General features: G+C 33.7%; 2 protein-coding genes and 1 long non-coding RNA gene across 4 annotated transcripts in view; all 3 read right to left on the reverse strand.

Moving 5' to 3' along the window:
- Positions 1 to 393: 393 nt before the first annotated feature.
- LOC128127936 (receptor-like protein 49) lies at positions 394 to 3,796 on the reverse strand. Its single transcript, XM_052766686.1, has 2 exons — positions 2,511 to 3,796; positions 394 to 2,446 (listed from the first exon to the last, which is right to left on the reverse strand). Exons 1-2 carry the CDS (start codon positions 3,794 to 3,796, stop codon positions 394 to 396), a joined length of 3,339 nt encoding a protein of 1,112 aa, XP_052622646.1.
- Positions 3,797 to 5,108: 1,312 nt separating this feature from the next.
- Positions 5,109 to 6,253, reverse strand: LOC111911335 (uncharacterized). The gene is made up of 2 exons (XR_002856835.3): positions 6,154 to 6,253; positions 5,109 to 5,803 (listed from the first exon to the last, which is right to left on the reverse strand). It is a non-coding gene; the product is annotated as an uncharacterized LOC111911335 (long non-coding RNA).
- A 5,416-nt stretch (positions 6,254 to 11,669) lies between these two features.
- The window catches only part of LOC111911331 (receptor-like protein EIX2), a 259,032-nt gene continuing 249,649 nt past the window's right edge, over positions 11,670 to 21,052 (reverse strand). Inside the window, exons 9-11 of one of the 2 annotated variants that reach the window (XM_052766806.1) lie at positions 18,459 to 18,545; positions 16,255 to 16,330; positions 11,670 to 16,172 (exon numbers count right to left, since the gene is read on the reverse strand). In XM_052766806.1, coding sequence (XP_052622766.1) covers positions 11,806 to 15,072 — 3,267 coding nt within the window. In that variant the 5' untranslated portion in view covers positions 15,073 to 16,172; positions 16,255 to 16,330; positions 18,459 to 18,545 and the 3' untranslated portion in view covers positions 11,670 to 11,805. The remainder of the gene's footprint in view (positions 16,173 to 16,254; positions 16,331 to 18,458; positions 18,546 to 21,052) is intronic. The other variant, XM_052766805.1, reaches the window with a different exon arrangement.

The raw sequence follows: 21,052 nt of genomic DNA on the forward strand, positions 1-21,052 counted from the left end.
ATCTTAATCAAAGAATTACATCAAAATATATACAAAACAAGTAACAAAGGCATATTACCAGATCAGAAAATTGAAGGAGAAACAAGACAACAGAAACATATAAAGAAAGAGAAGATGAGATTAACACAGTGAACCCATGATGATTATGGAATCAGTTGTGGTGTTTGAAGCAGAACCAAACCATCAACCTAAGATGTAACCCTAATCTAATCTAACAACTTCATCTTGTATAAATACCGAATCAAACAAACATTTCAAAATTAACACCTTTTAATACCATCTATATCACAAATCTCATAAAAATCTAAAATCCAAATAGTATTATAAACAAGCACAATATCAATATTAAAAGGACTGTTAATCCTTAATTGATGATATATATTTAAAAAGGATCTATGCGTCTTCTCTTTGTCTCTTCATTTTGGCAACTCTTACCATGACTGCAACATATATCTTGTCCACGGTTTCCTCAGCAAACATGAAAAGTTTATGTCTCCAATGTTTCTTGAATAACAAAACTCCTATAACACCCCAAAACCCTGTTGCAAAACCACCGATTATGTCCAAATAAAACAGCCATATCTTCGTGGGCTCGTCGTCTGCTTTGTATTTTTTGTCGGGCGTTGTTGTTGGGTCTTCATGATTTAAGCAATTCTTTGGCAATGGAGATCCACACAGATCTTTGTTCCCAGCATATATTGATGGATCAGTAAGTGTCTGCAATTGACGACCTGTTGGAATTTGTCCAGACAAGTTGTTGTATGAAAAATTCAAACGGCTCAAAAAAGTCAGAGCTGCCATGCTTGGAGGTATCCTCCCTGTTAATATATTTTTTGAGAAATCGAGAGATTCTAACTTCGACATGTTTCCAATGTTGTCGGGAATACCCCCACTGAGATGATTATTAGACAGATTAAGACCCACCAACATCGAAAGTGCAGTTAGCTCGATTGGTATTTCTCCAACAAGTTTATTGCTTGAAAGGTCTATGCTAAAAAGTATACCCAGAATTGTACCATATTCAAGTTCAAGACCTTTTATGACCTCGATCACATTCTCATTGTAACCGTATTGCCAAAGAGGCGAATGTACCCGACTACTATTAAACATCGCATTCAGCTCGCCTAGACAAGGAGGGATAGCTCCCGTTAAGTTGTTACATGCAACATCAAGAACTTGAAGATTTGAATCTTTGCATAAAGATGGAGGAATTCTTCCGGAGAAGTTGTTTTTGTGTAACCTCAAAACTACCAAAGATTTAAGTTTTTCTCCAATCCATTCAGGTATACTTCCGGAGAACTTGTTATCACCCAAATCTAAGACACTTAAATATCTTAAATTCCCCAACTCTTGGGGAAGTTCACCACTAAAGTTATTGTCATTCAAACTTAATCGGATTAATGATGAAGAATTAAGTGCTATAGAACCTGGGATGACACCAGACAACCGATTTGAGCTAAATCTCATGGCAAGCAAGTTTTGGAGATTCTCAAGACACGTGGGGAGTTTCCCGGTTAACATGTTTCTGGAGATATCAAGAAATATCAAACTTGTCATTCTGCATAATGATCTTGGAATCGACTCATTAAAACGGTTACTTTGAAGGAATAATTTTCTCATAGATCCATATTCATTAGGAAGATTTCTCAAAGGACCCTTAATTTCGTTGTAAGAGAGGTCTAAGATACTAATGACGGGCAGCTTCCGCAACCATGTGGGCAGAGGTCCCGAAATTGTAGCATTCGACAAGATTAACGCCTCAAGTTTCCTTTGATTTCTAAGCCACTGTGGGAATCCATTTGCAATATTGCAAGAACTGAGTTGAAGAATTACCAATTGGAACGGGGGTATCCATTCACGTGAAACATTAAATGTCAACTTAGTGTTATAAGAAGTATCTAGTTCAGTCAACATCGCAAGTTTACCAAAATGGGCTTCAGAAACAACTCCTTCTAATGAATTATTAAAGATATTTAGAGAATGGAGTTTGGAAAGTTGCCCAAATGAAATTGGAATAGTCCCATTTAACAAATTTGAATGCAACGAAATTGCTTTTAGTGAAACAAGTCTTCCTAGAGATGCTGGGATAGGGCCGGTTAACTGATTGACTTCTAGAGACAAATCTGTTAAAGCGGTTAATTTTCCAAATGACTCTGGAACTGAACCATTCAATCTGTTAAAAGAAAGATCGAGTTTGGAAAGTTTCCAATGAAATGTTGGAATGGGACCAGTTAACCGATTGAATTGTAGATGCAAATCTGTTAAAGTTGCTAAGTGGCCAAAGGAGTATGGAATTGAACCAGTCAATTGATTGAAAGAAAGGTCAAGTTTGGAAAGTTTCCCAAGGAATGTAGGAATGGGACCCATCAAATCGTTATTGGACAGACATAACTCCTCTAAGAATCTTAATCTTCCTAGAGATTCGGGGATTGGACCTGTCAATCCACTGTATGATAAATCTAAGACTCTTAAATTCAACAACAGACTTCCAAGTGGTTTTGGAATTGTACCATTTAAACTCCCACGTAAATCCAACCTCTCCAAAGAATATCCGGAGCATTCCGATATGTTTTTTTGGTGAGGCGATCATCTCTATATCAAAATCATTTCCTGATGCTTTCAATCGTTTCAGGTGACACTGCCTCCAGATTCCAACCTGCTCAATCTGCTTAAACTTGTTAAAAGAAAGATCAAGGTCCAGAAGGTTTGGCATAATAGGAACTGAAGAACTTAACATGTTTTTTGAAAGGTCAAGAACTCTTAAGGAACTCATATTTGTAAAAAGTGATGGAAATATGCCTTCAATTGAATTTTTGCTAAGATCCAGGTGTTGGATGTTAGAAAGTGTACTGAAATTAAGATGAGGGGCAGATAGGTGCATGTTATGGAGCCCACAAATTGACAAATGCAACTCTGATAAAGAAGGGATCATGTCTAACAAGTGTTGAAAGTTCTGAGAAAAACTAAGATCAAACCCTGAAACATCTAGGAATGTTAGGGATGTCATGTTTTGAAGAAAACTAGGGAGTGAACCTCTGAAAGAATTGAAGCCGAGATCCAGGTGTTTGATGTTGTGATGTATTCTACTTGAATTAACAGTGGAACCAAGACCAACATTGGAAAGTCCACATTTTGACAAACTTATCTCTTTTAGCAGAGGAATCATGAAAAGCACCATGTCCCAGTTTTGTGCTCCAGCAAGATTCACCAAACTTAAGTCGAGATGCTCGAGTGATGAAAGGCCAAAAGTCCATGCCATATCATCCGCCATGAGCCGTCTATTTGAACTGAGATCAAGAACCTTTAAATTAGAGAGATTTCCAATGTGAGGAGGAATAATACCATGAAAACCAGCGTAAGAGAGATTAAGGTACCTCAGCTTCGTTAAGGAACCAATGAAATTAGGGATCCGGCTTCCTTGAAAATCATTCCCACTCAAGTCTAAGTATTTTAGATGCCTTAACTCCGCCAACGAAGAGCTCACCTCATTACCAACTAAATAGTTGTCAACAGTGTAAGAATAAGAGTCCCGATCTCTTCTCAGATGAAGTCTTTCAACATCTCCAGTGACACCATCACACTGAATTCCTTCCCACCTGCAACAATCACTGCCAATCCATGATGACAACATTCCAGAAGGATCTTTGATGTTGTGTTTGAACTTAAGAAGAGCAAGACGCTCTCTCTGAGAGCAAACAACAGAGATATTTCGAACACCCAAACAGGTATACGTGTTTGCAAGAAAAACTATACTTGTGAAAATGAGATGCAGCCCCAAACCCCTTGGATTCCCCATTAGCAACCCTTCCTAATTAACTTGGTTTTTTTTTTCGAAAAAATAATGAAGTGGAAAGATGAGTTCTTATGATGAACTGGTGGGTTTTTATGATCAAGAAACTACTTTATTTATAAACCCTGAATTGAAAGCAACTTGCTGCCATCAAAGACTTGCAAGTCAATGGACATGACTTGGAAAATTTGGAAGTCAATAGACAAATTCTATCCACTGGCATATTTTTCTTTTTCTCAATCAAAATCTGGTGGGGTGTGTGTATGTGTGTGTGTGTGTGTGTATATATATATATGTGTATATATATATATATATATATATATATATATATATATATATATTGTGATAAAAATGTTACAGCGTTAATCCAAGGAAAGAGAAATATGAAAAAAAGAACTGACATCTGTGACAAATACTTTAATTTGACAGAATATGACCTCTATACAAATTTTACATTAATCCTCAACTTTCATTTTTTTTATCGCCTATCTAAAGTACCTTTTTATGTTTTAGAGGTAACAATTTCAACCAATACATGTATTTCTAAATATAAAGTTTCATTCAAGTACTTTTAAGTCTACATAACTACACCCTTGACTTTTACATGAGGGATTAAAGAACTAAGTTGCAGAAAAAGAAAGTTATTGACTAGCTAACTTTACTTTGAAATTTACACAAAATTACAAACTTGACTTTGACATTTAAAGGATTATAAAACTAACTATGTTGCAGGAAAAGACAGCTATTGATGATTATTTGACTTTAAGGGTTATGTTTCAAGCCCAATAAAATACTATTTAGGGCTAAATGACCATCTAGAAACCCACTTTCGTTCATTTCTCACTACAGCCAATATAGATTTTATGCACAATACTAAGTTACTAACACACTCATTTCCATTTTGGGCCAAAATGACATATATTTCCCTAAAGCTGTTTTTTTTTTTGTTGACTTGTGATCTTATGCCTATGTTATGGTAGAAGAGAACAAAATGACACACATCAATTGGTCCATGCAATACATACATACATATGGGCAAGTGCATCTGTGCATGGGAACTGAAAGATAGTACGTGTTTGATCTCAGCTGTTAAATAAAAAGATCCGATGGACACCAGACTAAGAAAGCCTTGACAATTATTGAACCTGAGATCTCACTTAGCAGAGTTAGATTATTTCCCCACAACTCTTTACACAATAACTTTGAAGTAAACACGTACACACAAACGTAGTGACATGATGATTGATGCTGCACCTAGCATCTTTCTGGTAGAATTTTAAATGCTACTTCCTAACAGCGCTTTCGATATAGGATAAAATTTTTAAGAGAAGTGTCAAACATTTTTTTTAAAATAATGAAATACATAAGGCTTCAATTTTCTAATACAAAACCGTATGATGATTAATACACCTTTATAAAATTCAAAACAATAATTGTTCAACAAACTTCTAAAAATGAAGATTAATCTCTACTTTACTGAACATTATCACAACAAAACAAAAGAAAAAATGCACAAAAACCATTACTGCAGAAGTTCACTGTGGTCAACAGGTTTCCTTAATTGGGCATTTTGGAAATTTGATTAAGGGTAACATTTTTTATCAAATTAGATGTCAAGCATATATGGCATTTTTTCGCACGGAGGGAGTAAGTATCTACTGTTTTAACACTGATTATTTGGGTGTTTATAGTACTCTTAGATTAGCATTCATTTATCCCTACAAACTAAACAATTTCATATCAATTTTTAAATAGGAAGTAATTAATTGGCAAACCAAGGTGGGTTCCAGGCATCGCCTTACGGAATGATTATGTGGATGATGGGCAGCTATTCAGAGTAAATAATTTAATAACTTGAAGCATATGTCAGCATGAATCCAGAAGGACCATCATCATCTCTTTGTGCTTTTTTTTTATGGCTGAGCTACAAGAGCTCATTTCTTCCCCATAATGCCACTGATAAAAGGTTCTACTGAGAAGCAGGGGAAACACTTGAGTTTTAAGCATCTCCACCTGTTTAACAGGTATTAACAGATAATGAGTTTGACATTATATCTACCATTAGGAGCTCCAAAAGTGTTGCAGAACAAAGTCCATCACCATCAGCTTATATGAATCATCATAAAATCGCATGATTTCGATCTTCTATGTCTTACAGGTCCCAATTTTGTGTGAGAATTAGGTCAGACAGAAATATAAAAACTTAGAAGCATCCCAATACGATGCATCCGTTTCTACCATGCTAAATTACTAGGTTCAAATTTGTGTGTTTTGTTGCATGTTAAATTTTTTGTAAAAACTAAATAGAGTAAGTTCATGAAATCAATAAGAAATTAGCGCAAATAGAAAAAGAATTGGAATACCCAGCGAACATCGATGACTCGAGAATTAAGAAGGATAGAGATAAAACAGATTCGCCTTTTCCCCTGTACACAACTACTACTTCGCTGGAGGAAGCATTCCTTTCGAGAAGAACTGGAAGTTTGGGGAAATGTGTTTTTTTAATTAAAATACAAAACGGGTTCTTTTTTTTTTTTTTTTTTAAATGACATGTTTTGTCCAGATTAACTTTTTTCTTACAAATTTTTCTTTAAAGAACATTTTATCTCAAATTCCAAAAGATAATATACCAGAGGACCAAACTTGTATTTTACTTATAGTTTCATGAGTAAACTCTTTTTTCTTAATTATATGATGTTTTACGTTTAATGTGTAATTATATCAGAAGTATAAGTTTCTAAACTGTTTTACATTTATCCAATAACAAAAGATTTACCGCCTAATAGTATTAAAAGTTGACAAAAAATTAATCATCAGTTAAATGTTAAGGTTCAAGTCTCGTTTATAGCAAAATGTATACATTTATAAGTATATATGTTAGATGGTTCTAATTTCTTTTAGATATTTATTGAATATGATAGATTTTAGACAAAATTACATAAGTGGTCCTTGAGGTTGATCCAATTGACCAACTTTGGCTCTTATGACAAATTTTATGTGTAGATAGTTCATATGGTTTTAAAATCTTGCAAAGATATTCCTTTTGACTAAAGATGTTAGCTTTTTCAATTAAGTTCATTGTGAAATGATCTATTTGCCATTCATTCCATACGGACCATTTATGTAATTTGTTCTATCCATAGGGACCGTTTATGTAACTTTCTCTATTATTTTTTTATTTAATTTATTTATATTCTATGATTTAGAATTTTCTTAACGTTTTGTTTGAATATATTCTTGATTTTTTTTTAAAAAATCACTTGCATTTTTTGATTTTGGTTCGTGTAATTTTTTGACAAAATTGCAAAAATAGTCCCTGTGGTATGTATTTTTTTGGGGTTTTAATCCAAACAGTGACTTTTTTGGATTAGTGGTCATTTTGAGATAGTTTGTATGTGAAAATAGTCCCTCCAAAAATTGAAATGACTATAATACCCTTGGGGTATTTATTTTTCATTTTTCTTTCATTTTTTTAAATTAAATATTTATTTATTTACTTTAACAATTAAAAAATAATGGAGGACCCACCTCTCTCTCTCTCTCTCTTCTCTTTTTCTCTCTCTCTCTCTCTCTCTCTCTCTCTCATCCCGAGCTATCACTTCATCACACACACACACACAAACAGACGAACCTTCCCTCTTCTTTCAATATCCACCCTTCTCCCCTGATTTGTTATTTTTTTTTAAATTACACTTCGTCAATTCATCAATTCCCCTAGATTCGATTCGATCTTCGAGGATGGAATGATCAGTTTTTCGGAAAAAACATTCATTCTATTTTCACCATTCTTGTTCATCAAAAAGTCGATTTACCCACCTGTTATCTCTCCATACTTCTCCCTTCCTCTAATTTTGATGGGGGAATTGATTAATGGGTTGTTCTTGATTTTGGTTTGGTGTTGGTTACATGTTTTAATTTTTATCTGGGATGAGTTCAGGGGGGAGATAATGATGGTGAAGAAGAATAGGTAGGAGGGAAGAGGAAGTTGATGAGTCGAGATTAGGGGAGGAACCAAAAGACACACACATACATGGATTTCTGGTGTAACTAGGGAACCTTCATCCTTGCTCAAAACTGATGAAGATGAAACCTTCATCCCTATTCAAAAACCATTACAGGACGTCAACTAAATCAAAGATTAAGGTTTCTTGCTCTAAAACCCTTAGAGAACCTGCAACTAAATCAAAGGTTTGACATTTAAAAATAAACCCATATTTCAACGGTTTCATTGTGTGTGCCCTGAATTAAAAAGAAATCTGGAATTCATATGGGTTCTTGAAGAAATAAACTTGAACGGAATCAAAATAGAAGTATGAAATAAAACTAAAAACTTGATTGAAAACAAAATCAGAGTTGTTCCATGGGTTTTTGGTTCTGGTTAGAGGGAGAACCAAAATCGAAATCGACACCATAAACAAAATCAAACCCAAATAAAGATCAGTGTGTGTGTCTCTTCCCCATGGTGTTTGTGATCAATGGTGACAAGGGATGATTACCTCGGTGCATGTTTTTGTTGTGGGGTTTTCAGTGGTGCAGCGTCGGTGGTTGAAGAAGGAAGCTTGGGTTCAACATTCTTGATGTATGGATGATGGTGGCTAAAAGGAAGATGATGAATGTCGATGATCTGAAGTGTGTGTGTTTGCTTGAGAGAGAGAGAGAGAGAGAGAGGGGTCCTCCATTATTTTTTAATTGTTAAAATAAATAAATAAATATTTAATTTAAAAAAAATGAAAGAAAATGAAAAATAAATACCCCAAGGGTATTATAGTCATTTCAATTTTCGGAGGGATTATTTTCACATACAAACTACCTCAAAAGGACCACCAATCCAAAAAAAATCATTGTTTGGATTAAAACCCCAAAAAATGCATACCACAAGGACCATTTTTGCAATTTTGTCTAATTTTTTTAAATTCTTTTTTGACATTTTATTCAAATACATTTATGACAAAACTTCAAAAATGATCACTGTGGTTTTCAAAAATATCAAGTTTAGTCCCTAATTTCAATGTGATTAATATTAAATATCTGGTCAGTAGTGGAACCTTGTCATATCATCATCTTGTTAATTGTTTGGTCATGTATGCTAAAAAATCAAATTACAAAAAGATGATGAAGGTATCCAAAGAAACAAGGAAGCAGGATCGAAGATGGAAATTTGCATTTTACTAGCTAAATGTACAACCTTTAATATAAGTTCTCAAGCAATTATTGCATCATGGAGTGCAGTTGATGCAGATGAAAGGAAGAACAATATGTTGCTTTCTTCGGTGCTACGGGATTGAATTCAAAACCCGATCATATAACCTACAATCCTACACTATATATGAACATGAAATTACTAAGGAAAGCTTTTGTTACACAGGACAAAACTGATGACAGGACAACATCTCTAAGACTATTCTCAAAGAGAATTGGGAGTGGGGAGGGGAAGAAAATTGATCCAGGTCTTATGCATTCCAAATGCAGGTACATTCCTACATAATAAAGGAGGCTTAAAAGAGAAGAAAAGTGATACCGAAGATGCATATGAGGAACTAATCTTGGAAGAACTACAGAAAACACATACTTAACTACTTGAAAAATAGCCAAGGTATGCAACTTAAATGAATCCCAGACCATAAATTTCCCAAGCCACCATTTGCAAAAGTGTGCTTCACCTGCAAAAAGAAAAAAAAAATGAAAAATGAAAACGACATCGTTTTGGACGTTGTTGACTGTGGAAAGTGAAATCATCTGTGATTTAAAAAAAATGTATTATCATGTCATGTTGACTGCGAAATTCAAAGACGATACTGTGAAAATCATAACCTATGGTATGAAAATTTGCACATTGTAGAGGATGTTATCTTATAAGAGATTGCTTTGTAAAAAAGAGTTATCAGAACCAATTGTCTGCATTTTTTAGCACAATTTTCACTATATTCTTTCTTCTGATTTCCTTAGCAATTTTCCACCTTACCCTATTGCTCTTGTCGAGATAACATGAGTTCAAACATTGTACATGACTAATTGTTATTTTTGTTGGTGGTCGATGGCAGTTAGAAACAACATGTTTATACAATGCAACAAATCAATATGTTGTTGGTGGGTACTGATCTAGCAGCAGAAGAGGGACCGGTAGTAAAAGATGGAAAAAGTTTTGCTAAGAACAGATACATAGAAGAGGTAGCAACAATCAAATAGGTATCTGTATCTCTCTAAATGATTCTCACGATGTTGGTGGATATGTTGCGTTCCAATAACAACTCAATTCACAAGTAGTTTCTGAAACCCAATACACGTATCGACAAATTCAATATGTCGATCCCAAAAGATATTCTGTACCATATCAAACACTAATACCACCATATCAAACGTCGGTAACACCATTTGAAACGCCGATTGTATAATATCAAATGCCAATTATACAATACAACCTATTTTTCCATTCTAAAAAGTGGGCCGAAAGGAGAGGAAAGTGGTATTGAAGATGCATATATATATATATATATATATATATATATATATATATATATATATATATATATATATATATATATATATATATATATATATATATATGTGTGTGTGTGTGTGTGTGTAACTAACCTTGGAATAACTGTAGGAAACATACACTCAACTACTAGAAAAATGGATCATGGTCTGTAACTCAAATGAGTCCATGAACCGCAATTAACTATTTTTGTTGATTATCAAGACCAGCTAAGAGTAAACGTAAATAAGAATAAAAGGCAAATACAAGTAGAAAGAAGTATATTGAATCAAATTGTATCTGAATTGAAAGCAACAAAAAGGTGTATCAAGATGTTAAACCCATGAAATCTCAAACCCATTGAAAATCTTTTGTGTATGCTTGACGGCTTTGAGTTATGTTATTATTTATTCCATATCTTGATGTGTCTGAGCATGTTGATGTTGTAATTTGATAACTTTGCATCAGTTCTGTACTCTTCTCTTTGCGTAACCATTCTATTTCAGCTTCCCTTTGGATTTCACTTGCTGAGCTGATTTAAGTTCCACCTTCTAATATTCTTCAAATGTTACCTCTTTCTAAACCCCTCATAAGAAATGTTCATGCACAAACTCCCACCTATTCAATAAATCTTGCTAAATCCCTGAATCAAATCACAGAAACCAATAAAAGATGAACGTGTAAGAAACTAAACAACACCAAAAACCACAGCAACCATGCATGTAGGGTGTTGTTTATCATTCATAATAACATAACCAGGACCAAAACTTTCCCCCTTTAGTCAACCGTCTTCGTCCTTTGCATGATGAAAGAAAAAAGAAAATTTACAAAGAGAAGAATAGATAATAAGTGGGTACCTGATTCTTACTGAACTATTTGAAAAATAGACAAAGATATGTAACCTAAATGAGACCTTGTATTTACAATTAACTATTGTTGTTGATGATCAAGACAAACCGAGAGTAAAATCACACAAACCAGTTGTTCTTACTTTATGTTCAAAAGAGCAGGGACAAAATATTAATCAATACCTAAACTTTACCCCTTCACCCAATCATCTTCTTCCTTAACATGAAAAACAAGAACATCTAGAAAAAAAAAATGGATAATGAGTTGATTACCTGATTCTTTGTTGGAGCCATGAAGATGAAAATATCAATCAAGACCTAACCTTTCCCCCTTCACCCAATCAACTTCTAACTTAACACGAAAAAAAAAAAAAAAAAAAAAAAAAAAAAAAAAAAAGAGGAAATAGATAATGAACCTGATTCTTAGTTGGAGCCATGAAGATGATAAGTGATCAATGCTGCAGCAGATTGGTGCAAGAGAAGTGACAGGTCAAGAGCACAATAGCATACAAATATAGTCTAATCTAATAACTAGATATTATATAAAAATACTGAATGATAAATATAACAAACATTTTAAAATTGAAACCTTTAAACAACATCCACATTACAAACATAGATCCAAATAGTAGCATTAAAACAAAAACTTCATTCATAACATATATCCGAGAATTACTTGCATTGCAGAGCGCCTATACAGCTTCTCTTCCTCTCTTGATCTTGGCAACAACTGTTACCATGACTGCAACGTATATCTTGTCCATGATTTTCTCAACAAACATGAAAAGCCTCCATCTCCACTGCTTCTTGAACAAGAGAACTCCAATTACACCCCAAAACCCTGTTGCAAATCCACTCATGATGTCCAGGTAAAACCACCATACCTTGATCGACTCCTCAGCTGCTTTATGTTTCTTCTTGGGCTTTGCTGTTGTTGTTGGGTCTTGATGATCTGAGCAATTGTTTGTCAATGGAGGTCCACAAAGATCTCTGTTCCCACCATATATTATTGATGGATCATCATTAAGGGTCTGCAACTGATGGCCTGTTGGAATTCTTCCCCACAAGTTGTTGTGTGACAAATTCAAATGACTCAAAAAAGTCAAATCTGCCATGCTTGGAGGGATCATCCCGGTTAACTCATTGTTTGAGAAATCTAGAGAAAATAATGCCGTCAAGTTTCCAATGGTGTCTGGAATATTCCCACTGAGATGATTATTAGACAAATTGAGACCCACCAACATAGAAAGTGCAGTTATCTCTATAGGTATTTTTCCTACAAGTTTATTGCTTGAAAGGTCCATGTTATAAACTATATCCAAAATTCTTGTATATTCAAGATCAACACCTTTCATAACCTGAATCACATTCTCATTAGAATCACCCCAGCCATAATTGTAATACCACTTTTCTGCACCATTAACCATTGCTTTCAACTCTCTTAGGCAATGAGGGATGATACCCGTTAAGTTGTTGTATGCAACATCCAAAATTTGAAGTTTTGACATTTTGCATAAAGATTCAGGAATTTCCCCGGTAAAGTTATTCTTGTGTAATCTTAAAACAATCAAACTTGTCAGGTTTTCTCCAATCCAGTGGGGTATCTTTCCAAACAATTGATTATCACCCACATCTAGGACTTTTAAATCTCTTAAATTCCCCAACTCTGGAGGAAGTTCACCAATGAAGTTATTGTCATCCAATTTTAACCAATTCAATGATGAAAGATTAAGACCTATATAGCTTGGAATGACACCTGAAAGTAAATTTGAGCTAAAGATCATGGCACCCAACCATTCCAGATTCTGGAGACACTTGGGAATTGTCCCTGTTAACCTATTTCTGGAAAGATCAAGTAATTCCAAATCTGTCCATCTGCACAAGGACTTCGGAATTGACTCATTGAAAATGTTATTTGCTAGTATCAATACCCATCGTATTTCTGGAAGGTTTGTCAATGGTCCGCTGAGTTTGTTGTGAGAGAGATCTAAGAAATCAATGACAGGCATCTTCCGCAACCATCTGGGCAGAGGTCCCGAAATTGAAGCATTCGACAACACTAACTCAGAGAGCAAGAACTGATTCCGTAGCCACTGTGGCAATCCATTTGTGAGATTGCAGGAACTGAGATCAAGATGATACAACTGGAATGGAGGCATCCACTTATGTGAAAAATTGCATGTCAGCTTAGAATTAGATGAAGCATTCAAGTACCTCAACATGGAAAGGTTAGCAAAATGGGCTTCGGAAACTACTCCTTGTAAGGAATTGTCTGAGATATCTAACTCATTGAGTTTGGCAAGTTGCCCAATTGAAACCGGAATAGTCCCATTTAACAAATTTGAAGACAACCGAATTGCTTGTAATGAAACAACTCTTCCTAGAGATGTTGGGATGGGGCCCGTTAAGTGATTGGATTGTAGATACAAAGATTCTAAAGCTGCAAGATTTCCAAAGGATTCTGGAATTGAACCATTCAATTGGTTATAAGAAAGGTCAAGTCTGGAAAGATTCCCAAGGAATGTAGGAATGGGACCCGTCAACTCGTTATCATGTAGATCTAATACCTCTAAGAATCTTAATCTTCCTAGAGATTCGGGGATTGGACCTGTCAAACTGCTGAACCTTAGCGTTAAGTGTCTTAAATTGGTTAGTCTTCCAAATGCTTCTGGAATCGTACCATTCAAACAGGGACTTAAATCCAACCGCTCCAAAGCATATTGGGAGCATTCTGAAACGTTTTGCGGTGGGTCAATCCTTTCTATTTCAAAAGGATTCCTCAATGCAAACAACTGTTTCAGGTGACACTGTCTCCAGATTCCAACATCCTCAATATTCTTAAACTGGTTAACAGAAAGATCAAGCTCTAGAAGGTTAGCCATAATAGGAACCAAAGAATGCAGCATGTTTCTTGAGAGATCAAGGACTCTTAAGGAACTCATGTTACTGAAAACAGATGGAAATATGCCTTCAATTGAATTTCGGCTAAGATCCAGGTGTTGGATGTTAGAAAGCATAGTGATATTAAAATGAGCAGAAGATAGAAAAGTCTTATCAAGCCCACAAAGTGACAAATGCAGCTCTGATAAAGAAGGGATCATGTTTAGCACGTTTGCAAAGTTCCATGCCAAACTAAGATTAAAACCAGAAAGATCCAGAAATTCAAGGGATGTCATGTTTCGGAAAAATCCAGGGAGTGGGCCTTTGAAAGAATTGAAGCCAAGATCAAGGTGTTTTATGTTGGCAAGAATTCTACTCGAATTAAGAGAAGGACCAAGATGGACATTGGAAAGTCCACAACCACGCAAACTTAACTCTTTTAACGAAGGAAGATTGTAAAGCACCATGTCCATGTTCTTTGCTCCGCCAAGATCCACCCAACTCAAATCGAGATGCTCGAGTGATGGAAGGCCAAAAGTCCATGACATATCATCTGACATCAGCTCACCATTCCAACTGAGATCCAAAACCTTTAAATTAGAAAGATTTCCAACGTGAGGAGGAATAATACCTTGAAAACCAGCATAAGAGAGATTGAGATATCTCAGCTCTTTGAAGGAACCAATGAACTCAGGGAACCGGCTTCCTCTAATATAATTCCAACTCAAGTCCAGGTACTTGAGATGCCTCAACTCAGCCAAAGAAGAGTTCACCTCATTACCAACTAAGTAGCCTTCTCCTTCACTGTCAGAAGGGTCTCCTCCGAGATTGAGGCTGTCAACGGTTCCAGTGAGACTGTCACAGTGGATTCTTTCCCACTGGCAACAATCCTTACCCACCCATGAAGACATCATTCCAGAAGTATCTTCAACACTCCCTTTGAACCTGAGAAGAGCAAGTCGTTCTTTCTGGGAGCAAACAACAGTGACATTTCCAACACCCAAACAAGTATATTTCGTTGCAAACAAAAAAACACATATGAAAATGAGATTGAGCCCCAAACCCCACGGATTCCCCATTTATCAACCCTCCCTAACTCAGTTTAATTTAGAAGAAAGTTGAAGTGGAAAGATAGTTTGTAATGATGAAGTGATAGATTATTATGAAGAAGAAACCAGTTCATTTATAATGCCACAAATGAAGAACAACTTAATGCCATGGAAGACTTCAAGTCAATGGACATTTGTCTCCACAAGTTGTGTTTTTGTGGTCCAAGTCTGTTCCCCATGTCAGATGCAATTGCATATGGAAACAATTCTTTAAAAAATTATAAATAAAATGAAGCACAATAATTGACAAACAAGCATTTAGATTTTTAAGAAATCCAAGATAAATTATAACCTTTTGTAAATAGTAGGTGTAAATCAATATAAACTTAATTTTGATGTTCAATCATTTTACAAAACTAACTACAAGAAAATAAGTTTTTTTGTTATTATTTGACTTGACAAGGCTGGTGTGACAAGCCTAGCTAATTAAAAGATACTTTCTTCTGTAACTCTAAATTAAAGATATTATATTATCTTTTATAAAAAAAATGTAGCCTTCTCAAATGCATTACGGTTTTATTAGACAACCCATTCACTTGAAAATAGATATTTGTTTTATTAATAATAAAAAAACCTATTTTCATAATAATAAAAATAGTATATAAAGAGATGTTGCGGAGAATAAAAAGGAAGTGGTGGGGGTTGGTGGATTTGTGGGACCCAATGTTTTAATAATAACAAAAATAAGGTATAAAAAAGTAATTAAAAAATAAAAAATCTAGGAAGGGCAAAATAGTCTTTTAGGTCAGTTAGGGACGAAAACTGTAACAAAACAATATCACATGGACGATTTGTTTAATTTACTCTAGGTTTTTGCTTTTAAATTTGATACCAATATTGCTACAAATGATTATGGCTTTTAGCGAATTGGTGTTATTGAATTGGAACACTTTTGATTAGAGTCTAATGTCCCATGGCACACATAAATGCATTTGGCCAAAAGTCTTCCACACAAAGACTTTGAAGTCAACAAAGTAACACTCACACACAAAAAAGGGGGCCATGATTGATGCAACTTTCTTGTGGAATTTTTCCATGCAACTTCTCCCCATCAAATGTATTCCTCTTTGCTATTATTCCATGAAAATTTACAAAGTTCAGGAAAAACGTCTTATCCACTTTAACTAGAAAGAATTTGCAAACAAAACTGACCCATGACATGGAATGGAGGATAATAACCGAGATCATGAAGAGACATGTTGTTCCAGGTAGATGCACTAAAAATGACCTAAAGAAACAAAATATAAAGAAGCAAAATAGCCAGGTTAGTCATGAAACCATACATAAAAAAATTTAATACATAAGAGCTTTTTAATGTTTCCTGTTAAACCAACATGAATATAGAAGAGCTTTTTATTTTATTTTATTTTCGTTTTCTGTGGATCAAAATAAGTGGGTTTTGGCAAAGTTTATTCCGAATGGCAGAAGCAAATGTATTTGACAACAAATCTATAAAATAAATGAATTGAATATTTGGTAAGATTACTATTCAATTAGAAGTCACTACACAAGACTTGGAAGTCTATAGACAGTTTTAGCCACAAACTGGTATGCTCTGGATCTGGACTGTATATTTTTTTTCTATGCCCCAAGGAACACACAAATGTATTTGGCCACAAGTATTTTTCACAAAAGAAATTTCAGTCAACAAAGTAAACCCCCCAAATAAATAACATGGACAAAAGAAAATAGTGACATGATTGATGCACCAAGAATCTTTTCTTATGGAATTTTCCATACAACTTCTCCCTAACAAATATATTCCACTTTTATTGTTATTCCATGGAAAACAAAACTAGTATCAGGAATTCAGGAATGAATAATCAGTCTAACAAACAGTGGCATGAAGTAACTATATTCAGCTCAACTTAATTTAATATTATCAATTCTTACGACAAGTTCAAATGTTGTTATGTTGAAGAAACCACTTCATTTATAATGCCATCAATGAAGAACAACTAATTTCCATGCCATGGAAGACTTGAAGTCAACGGACATTTGTATGCACAAGTTGACTTTTTGTGGTCCCCATGGTAGACAGCTAGACACAATTGTATATGGCAACAATTCTTTTAAAAAATATAAAATAAATGACAAACAAGCATTTAGATTTTCAAGAAGTATAGGATAATTTATAATATTTTGTAAATACTAGTTATAAATTATAAACTTGATTTTGATGTTCAATCATTTTACAAAACTAACTTCAAGAAAATAAGTTTTTTTGTTATTATTTGACTCGACAAGGTTGATGTGTCAAGCTTAATTAAAAGATACATTATGTAACTCCACATTAAAGATATTATATATTTTTTTATAAAAGATGTATTTTCTCAAATGCATTACGATTTCATTAGACATAACAATTTCAACCCAATTAATTGAAAAATAGGTATTTGTTATATTAATAATAAAAATACCTATTTTCATAATAATATAAATAGATATATAAAGAGATGTTGAGGAGATAAAAACGGGGTGGGGTGGGGGTTGAGGAATTTATGGGACCCAATGTTTTAATAATAAAAAAATAAAGTACAAAAAATAATTAAAGATATAAAAAATCTAGTAAGGGAAAAAATGTATTTTTAGGTCTGTTAGGGATAAAAATCATAACAAAACAATACCAAATGCATGGTCCGAATTGAGAAATAATAATATTAAATAAGGGACCAAGCATACATATTACCTTAAACCACAGGGACCATTCATGCAATTTACTCTAGTTTTTTTCTTTTAAATTTGATACCAATGTTTTTACAATTGTTTTTGGCTTTTAACAAATTGATGGTAGTGAATTGGAACACCATTGAGGAATTGTCTATGGCCCATGGCATACGTCAATGCATTTGGCAAAAAAAGTCTTCCAAACAACAAAGCAAACCCACTAATCACACACACACACACAAAAAAAAAGAAAAAAAAAAAGGACATGATTGATGCACTAAGTAAGCATCTTTCTTGTGGAATTTTCCATGAAACTTCTCCCTATCAAATGTATTCATCTTTAATATAATTATAAGTATCTTTTAAATCTAAAATAAATTACAATCATATTTTAACCTAAAATATCTTTAATATAACTACTTTTAAAGATTAATGAAATTATATACCAATAGTTTTTAAGTAAATACACGAATGGTCTCTATGATTTCAGGTAATTAGCGTGTATTGTCCTTTAACCGTTTTTTTAAACTTGGATGGTCCCTATGGTTTGGTTTTGTTTCGGGTTTGGTACCCAACAAACTTAATATGACTATCTTGCGCTTAATAATATTTTTCTATAATTTTTTAGTTCATTTTTTATTATTATGTTATTATTAAATAGAGTAAATTATTAATGTCTAAAATGATACTTCACCAAACACCAGATGCTGCCCTTGAAACCACCTCCCCCACCATTGCAAAAGATTGAAGGATCCAGCCTCACACCATTTTCCCCTCTGTTACAGACAAAAAACAACATCATCATCCATTCCTGATGAAAATCAAATTCATACCAAGTTCACTCGATCAGATATATAATCTCAACTCTCGTAAAAATGTTAAAAAAAAGAAACGAAAGAAGAAATGCACATAAACCATCAGTGCAGAAGTTAACTGGAAGCACAAGTTTGGGGACACTAGAAACCATATCATGTACATCATGATCTTGCGCATGTGTAAGCTTTGACAGCATGCAGTGCCTACTGAAAAAGGTTTATTTACTAATACGATAATTATGGTATCATGTACAAAACCTAATCTGATTATATTGGGAGCAATTACGTGTACACACATACATATATAATATTTGGCCTGGTAAAACTGTACACACATAAATAAATAAAAATTCATTTGTAGGAACTGCTTTCATAGCATATGAAGAAGAACCGGTTCCTAATATAGCAGCAATATGAAAACATGTTTTTTTTTTTCAATTTTCTCACAGTAAAACAAAAGCAAGAGAAAATAGAGGCTTTTCACGAGCACAGGTCAACATAGGACTATAGTCTATAGGTGATTCGTTGATACAATAAAAAAATACAAACACTTTTAAGTATCAAAGGATCTACTGAGAAGCAGAGGTTTAATTGAGCTTGAAGCATTTCCTCCCTTAAACAGGTAATTACAGATTACGTGGTGACATTATATCTACCATTAGGAGCTGCAAGTGTGTTGCAAAACAGAGGCTATCACCATCTGCTTATATGCATCATTACCTTCTCTGTGTTACAGGTCCCAATTTGTGAGACAATTAGGTCAGACAGAATCATAAAATCGTAGATGGATCATTTTCCCAGTATACACCAATGAAATTGGATTAGCATATATGCATCGTTTTCAACAGCCCTTAATTACTATCTTTTTTATCTTACAGGTCCCAATTTGTGTGCTTTGTAGCATTTTCTCATTTTTCTTAAAAAACAAATACAGCAAAGTTCATAAAGTATAGAAAATTAGGCCTAAGAAAAATAGAAAATCGGAAAACATACCAAGTGAACACCATATGAATCGGCAGTTTAGGCTTCGCCTTTCCCCGTTCTCGTCTACTTCCCAGTGACGATAGTTTTGAGAGGACCGGAAATTTGGGGGAAAGTTTGTTACGAGTAAATTACAAATTTGGTCCCTTAGGTTTTGTTTTGTTACAGATATAATCTATTTAGTAAAATCTAGGATAAATTACGAATTTTGTACTTTTTGTATTATGTCAAAACCTATGATTTTTATCTTTATTTCTTCGATCAGACTATTCATGTGTAATGTCCTCAAAAATAGGTCAAGCAAATAGAAGCGAGTTAAAGTGTTTAAAGGAAGAAGAAGTGATGTTGTGTTACTATGAAAAAAAAAATGATGTCTTTATAAATACTAGTTGTGGGACCCATGTATTATATGGGTTGATTTTTATTTTTTTTTAAAATAAATATAAAAATCAAAATATTTGAGAACTTTGAATTTATAAGAAAAATAATGAATTATTATAATTGAAATATTTTTTATCTTTTAAATTTAAACAAGTAATTTAAATAAATAAACAAAAGAAGTTAATAAAGCTTTAATCTTGGAATTTTGAAATTAAAAGGTAAGTTTTATTAATGAAAATTTTCCACAAAAAAGAGGCCATGATTGATGCACTAAATAAGCATCTTTCTTGTGGAATTTTTCCATGCAACTTCTCCCTATCAAATGTATTCCTCTTTGCTATTATTCCATGAAAAATTACAAAAGTTGAGGAAAAACGTCTTATCCTTTGAAGTTTGAATTAGACAGAATTTGGCAACAAAACTGATCCGTGACATGGAATGGAGGATAATACCCAGGAAGATGCACTAAAAATGACCTAAAGAAACAAAATATAAAGAAGCAAAATAGCCAGGATAATCATGAAACCATACATAAAAAAATATAACACATAATTAATACATAAGAAATTTTTAATGTTTCCTAGGTTAAACCAACATAAATATAATAAGGGATTAGTGCAAAAACCAACGCACTTTTATTTATTTATATATTAAAGCATCATAACCCATAAGATAATGAATATAGAAGAGCTTTTTATTTTATTTTTTTCATTTTCTGTGGATCAAAATAAGTTTGTTTATGGCCAAAGTCTATTCCCCAAGGCAGAAGCAAGTGTATTTGACAAGAAATCTATAAAAAAAATGAATTGAATATTTGGTAAGATTACTATTCAGTTAGAAGTCACTACACAAGACTTGGAAGTCTATGGACAGTTTGTTTGTAGCCACAAACTGTATAAAAAAAAATGAATTGTATATTTTTCACAAAAGAAATTTGAGTCAACAAAATAAACCTCCAAATAACACGGACACAGAAAAATAATGCCATGATTGATGCACCAAAAATCTTCCTTATGGAATTTTCCATGCAACTTCTCCCTAAAAAATATATTCCTTTTTTATTGTTATTCCATGGAAAACAAAACTAGTATCAGGAATTCAGGAAT

Source organism: Lactuca sativa, chromosome 8 (genome assembly GCF_002870075.4).
Source record: "Lactuca sativa cultivar Salinas chromosome 8, Lsat_Salinas_v11, whole genome shotgun sequence".
Classification (NCBI taxonomy): Eukaryota; Viridiplantae; Streptophyta; class Magnoliopsida; order Asterales; family Asteraceae; genus Lactuca; species Lactuca sativa.

Excerpts from the sequence above, each read along its gene's own strand:
- LOC128127936 (XM_052766686.1), bottom strand. The coding sequence starts at position 3,796 with ATGGGGAATCCAAGGGGTTTGGGGCTGCATCTCATTTTCACAAGTATA. Across the intron at positions 2,447-2,510 it reads TTTACGTGGGAGTTTAAATG|TGGATTGACAGGTCCAATCC; the intron begins GTACAATTCCAA and ends TTTATCATACAG.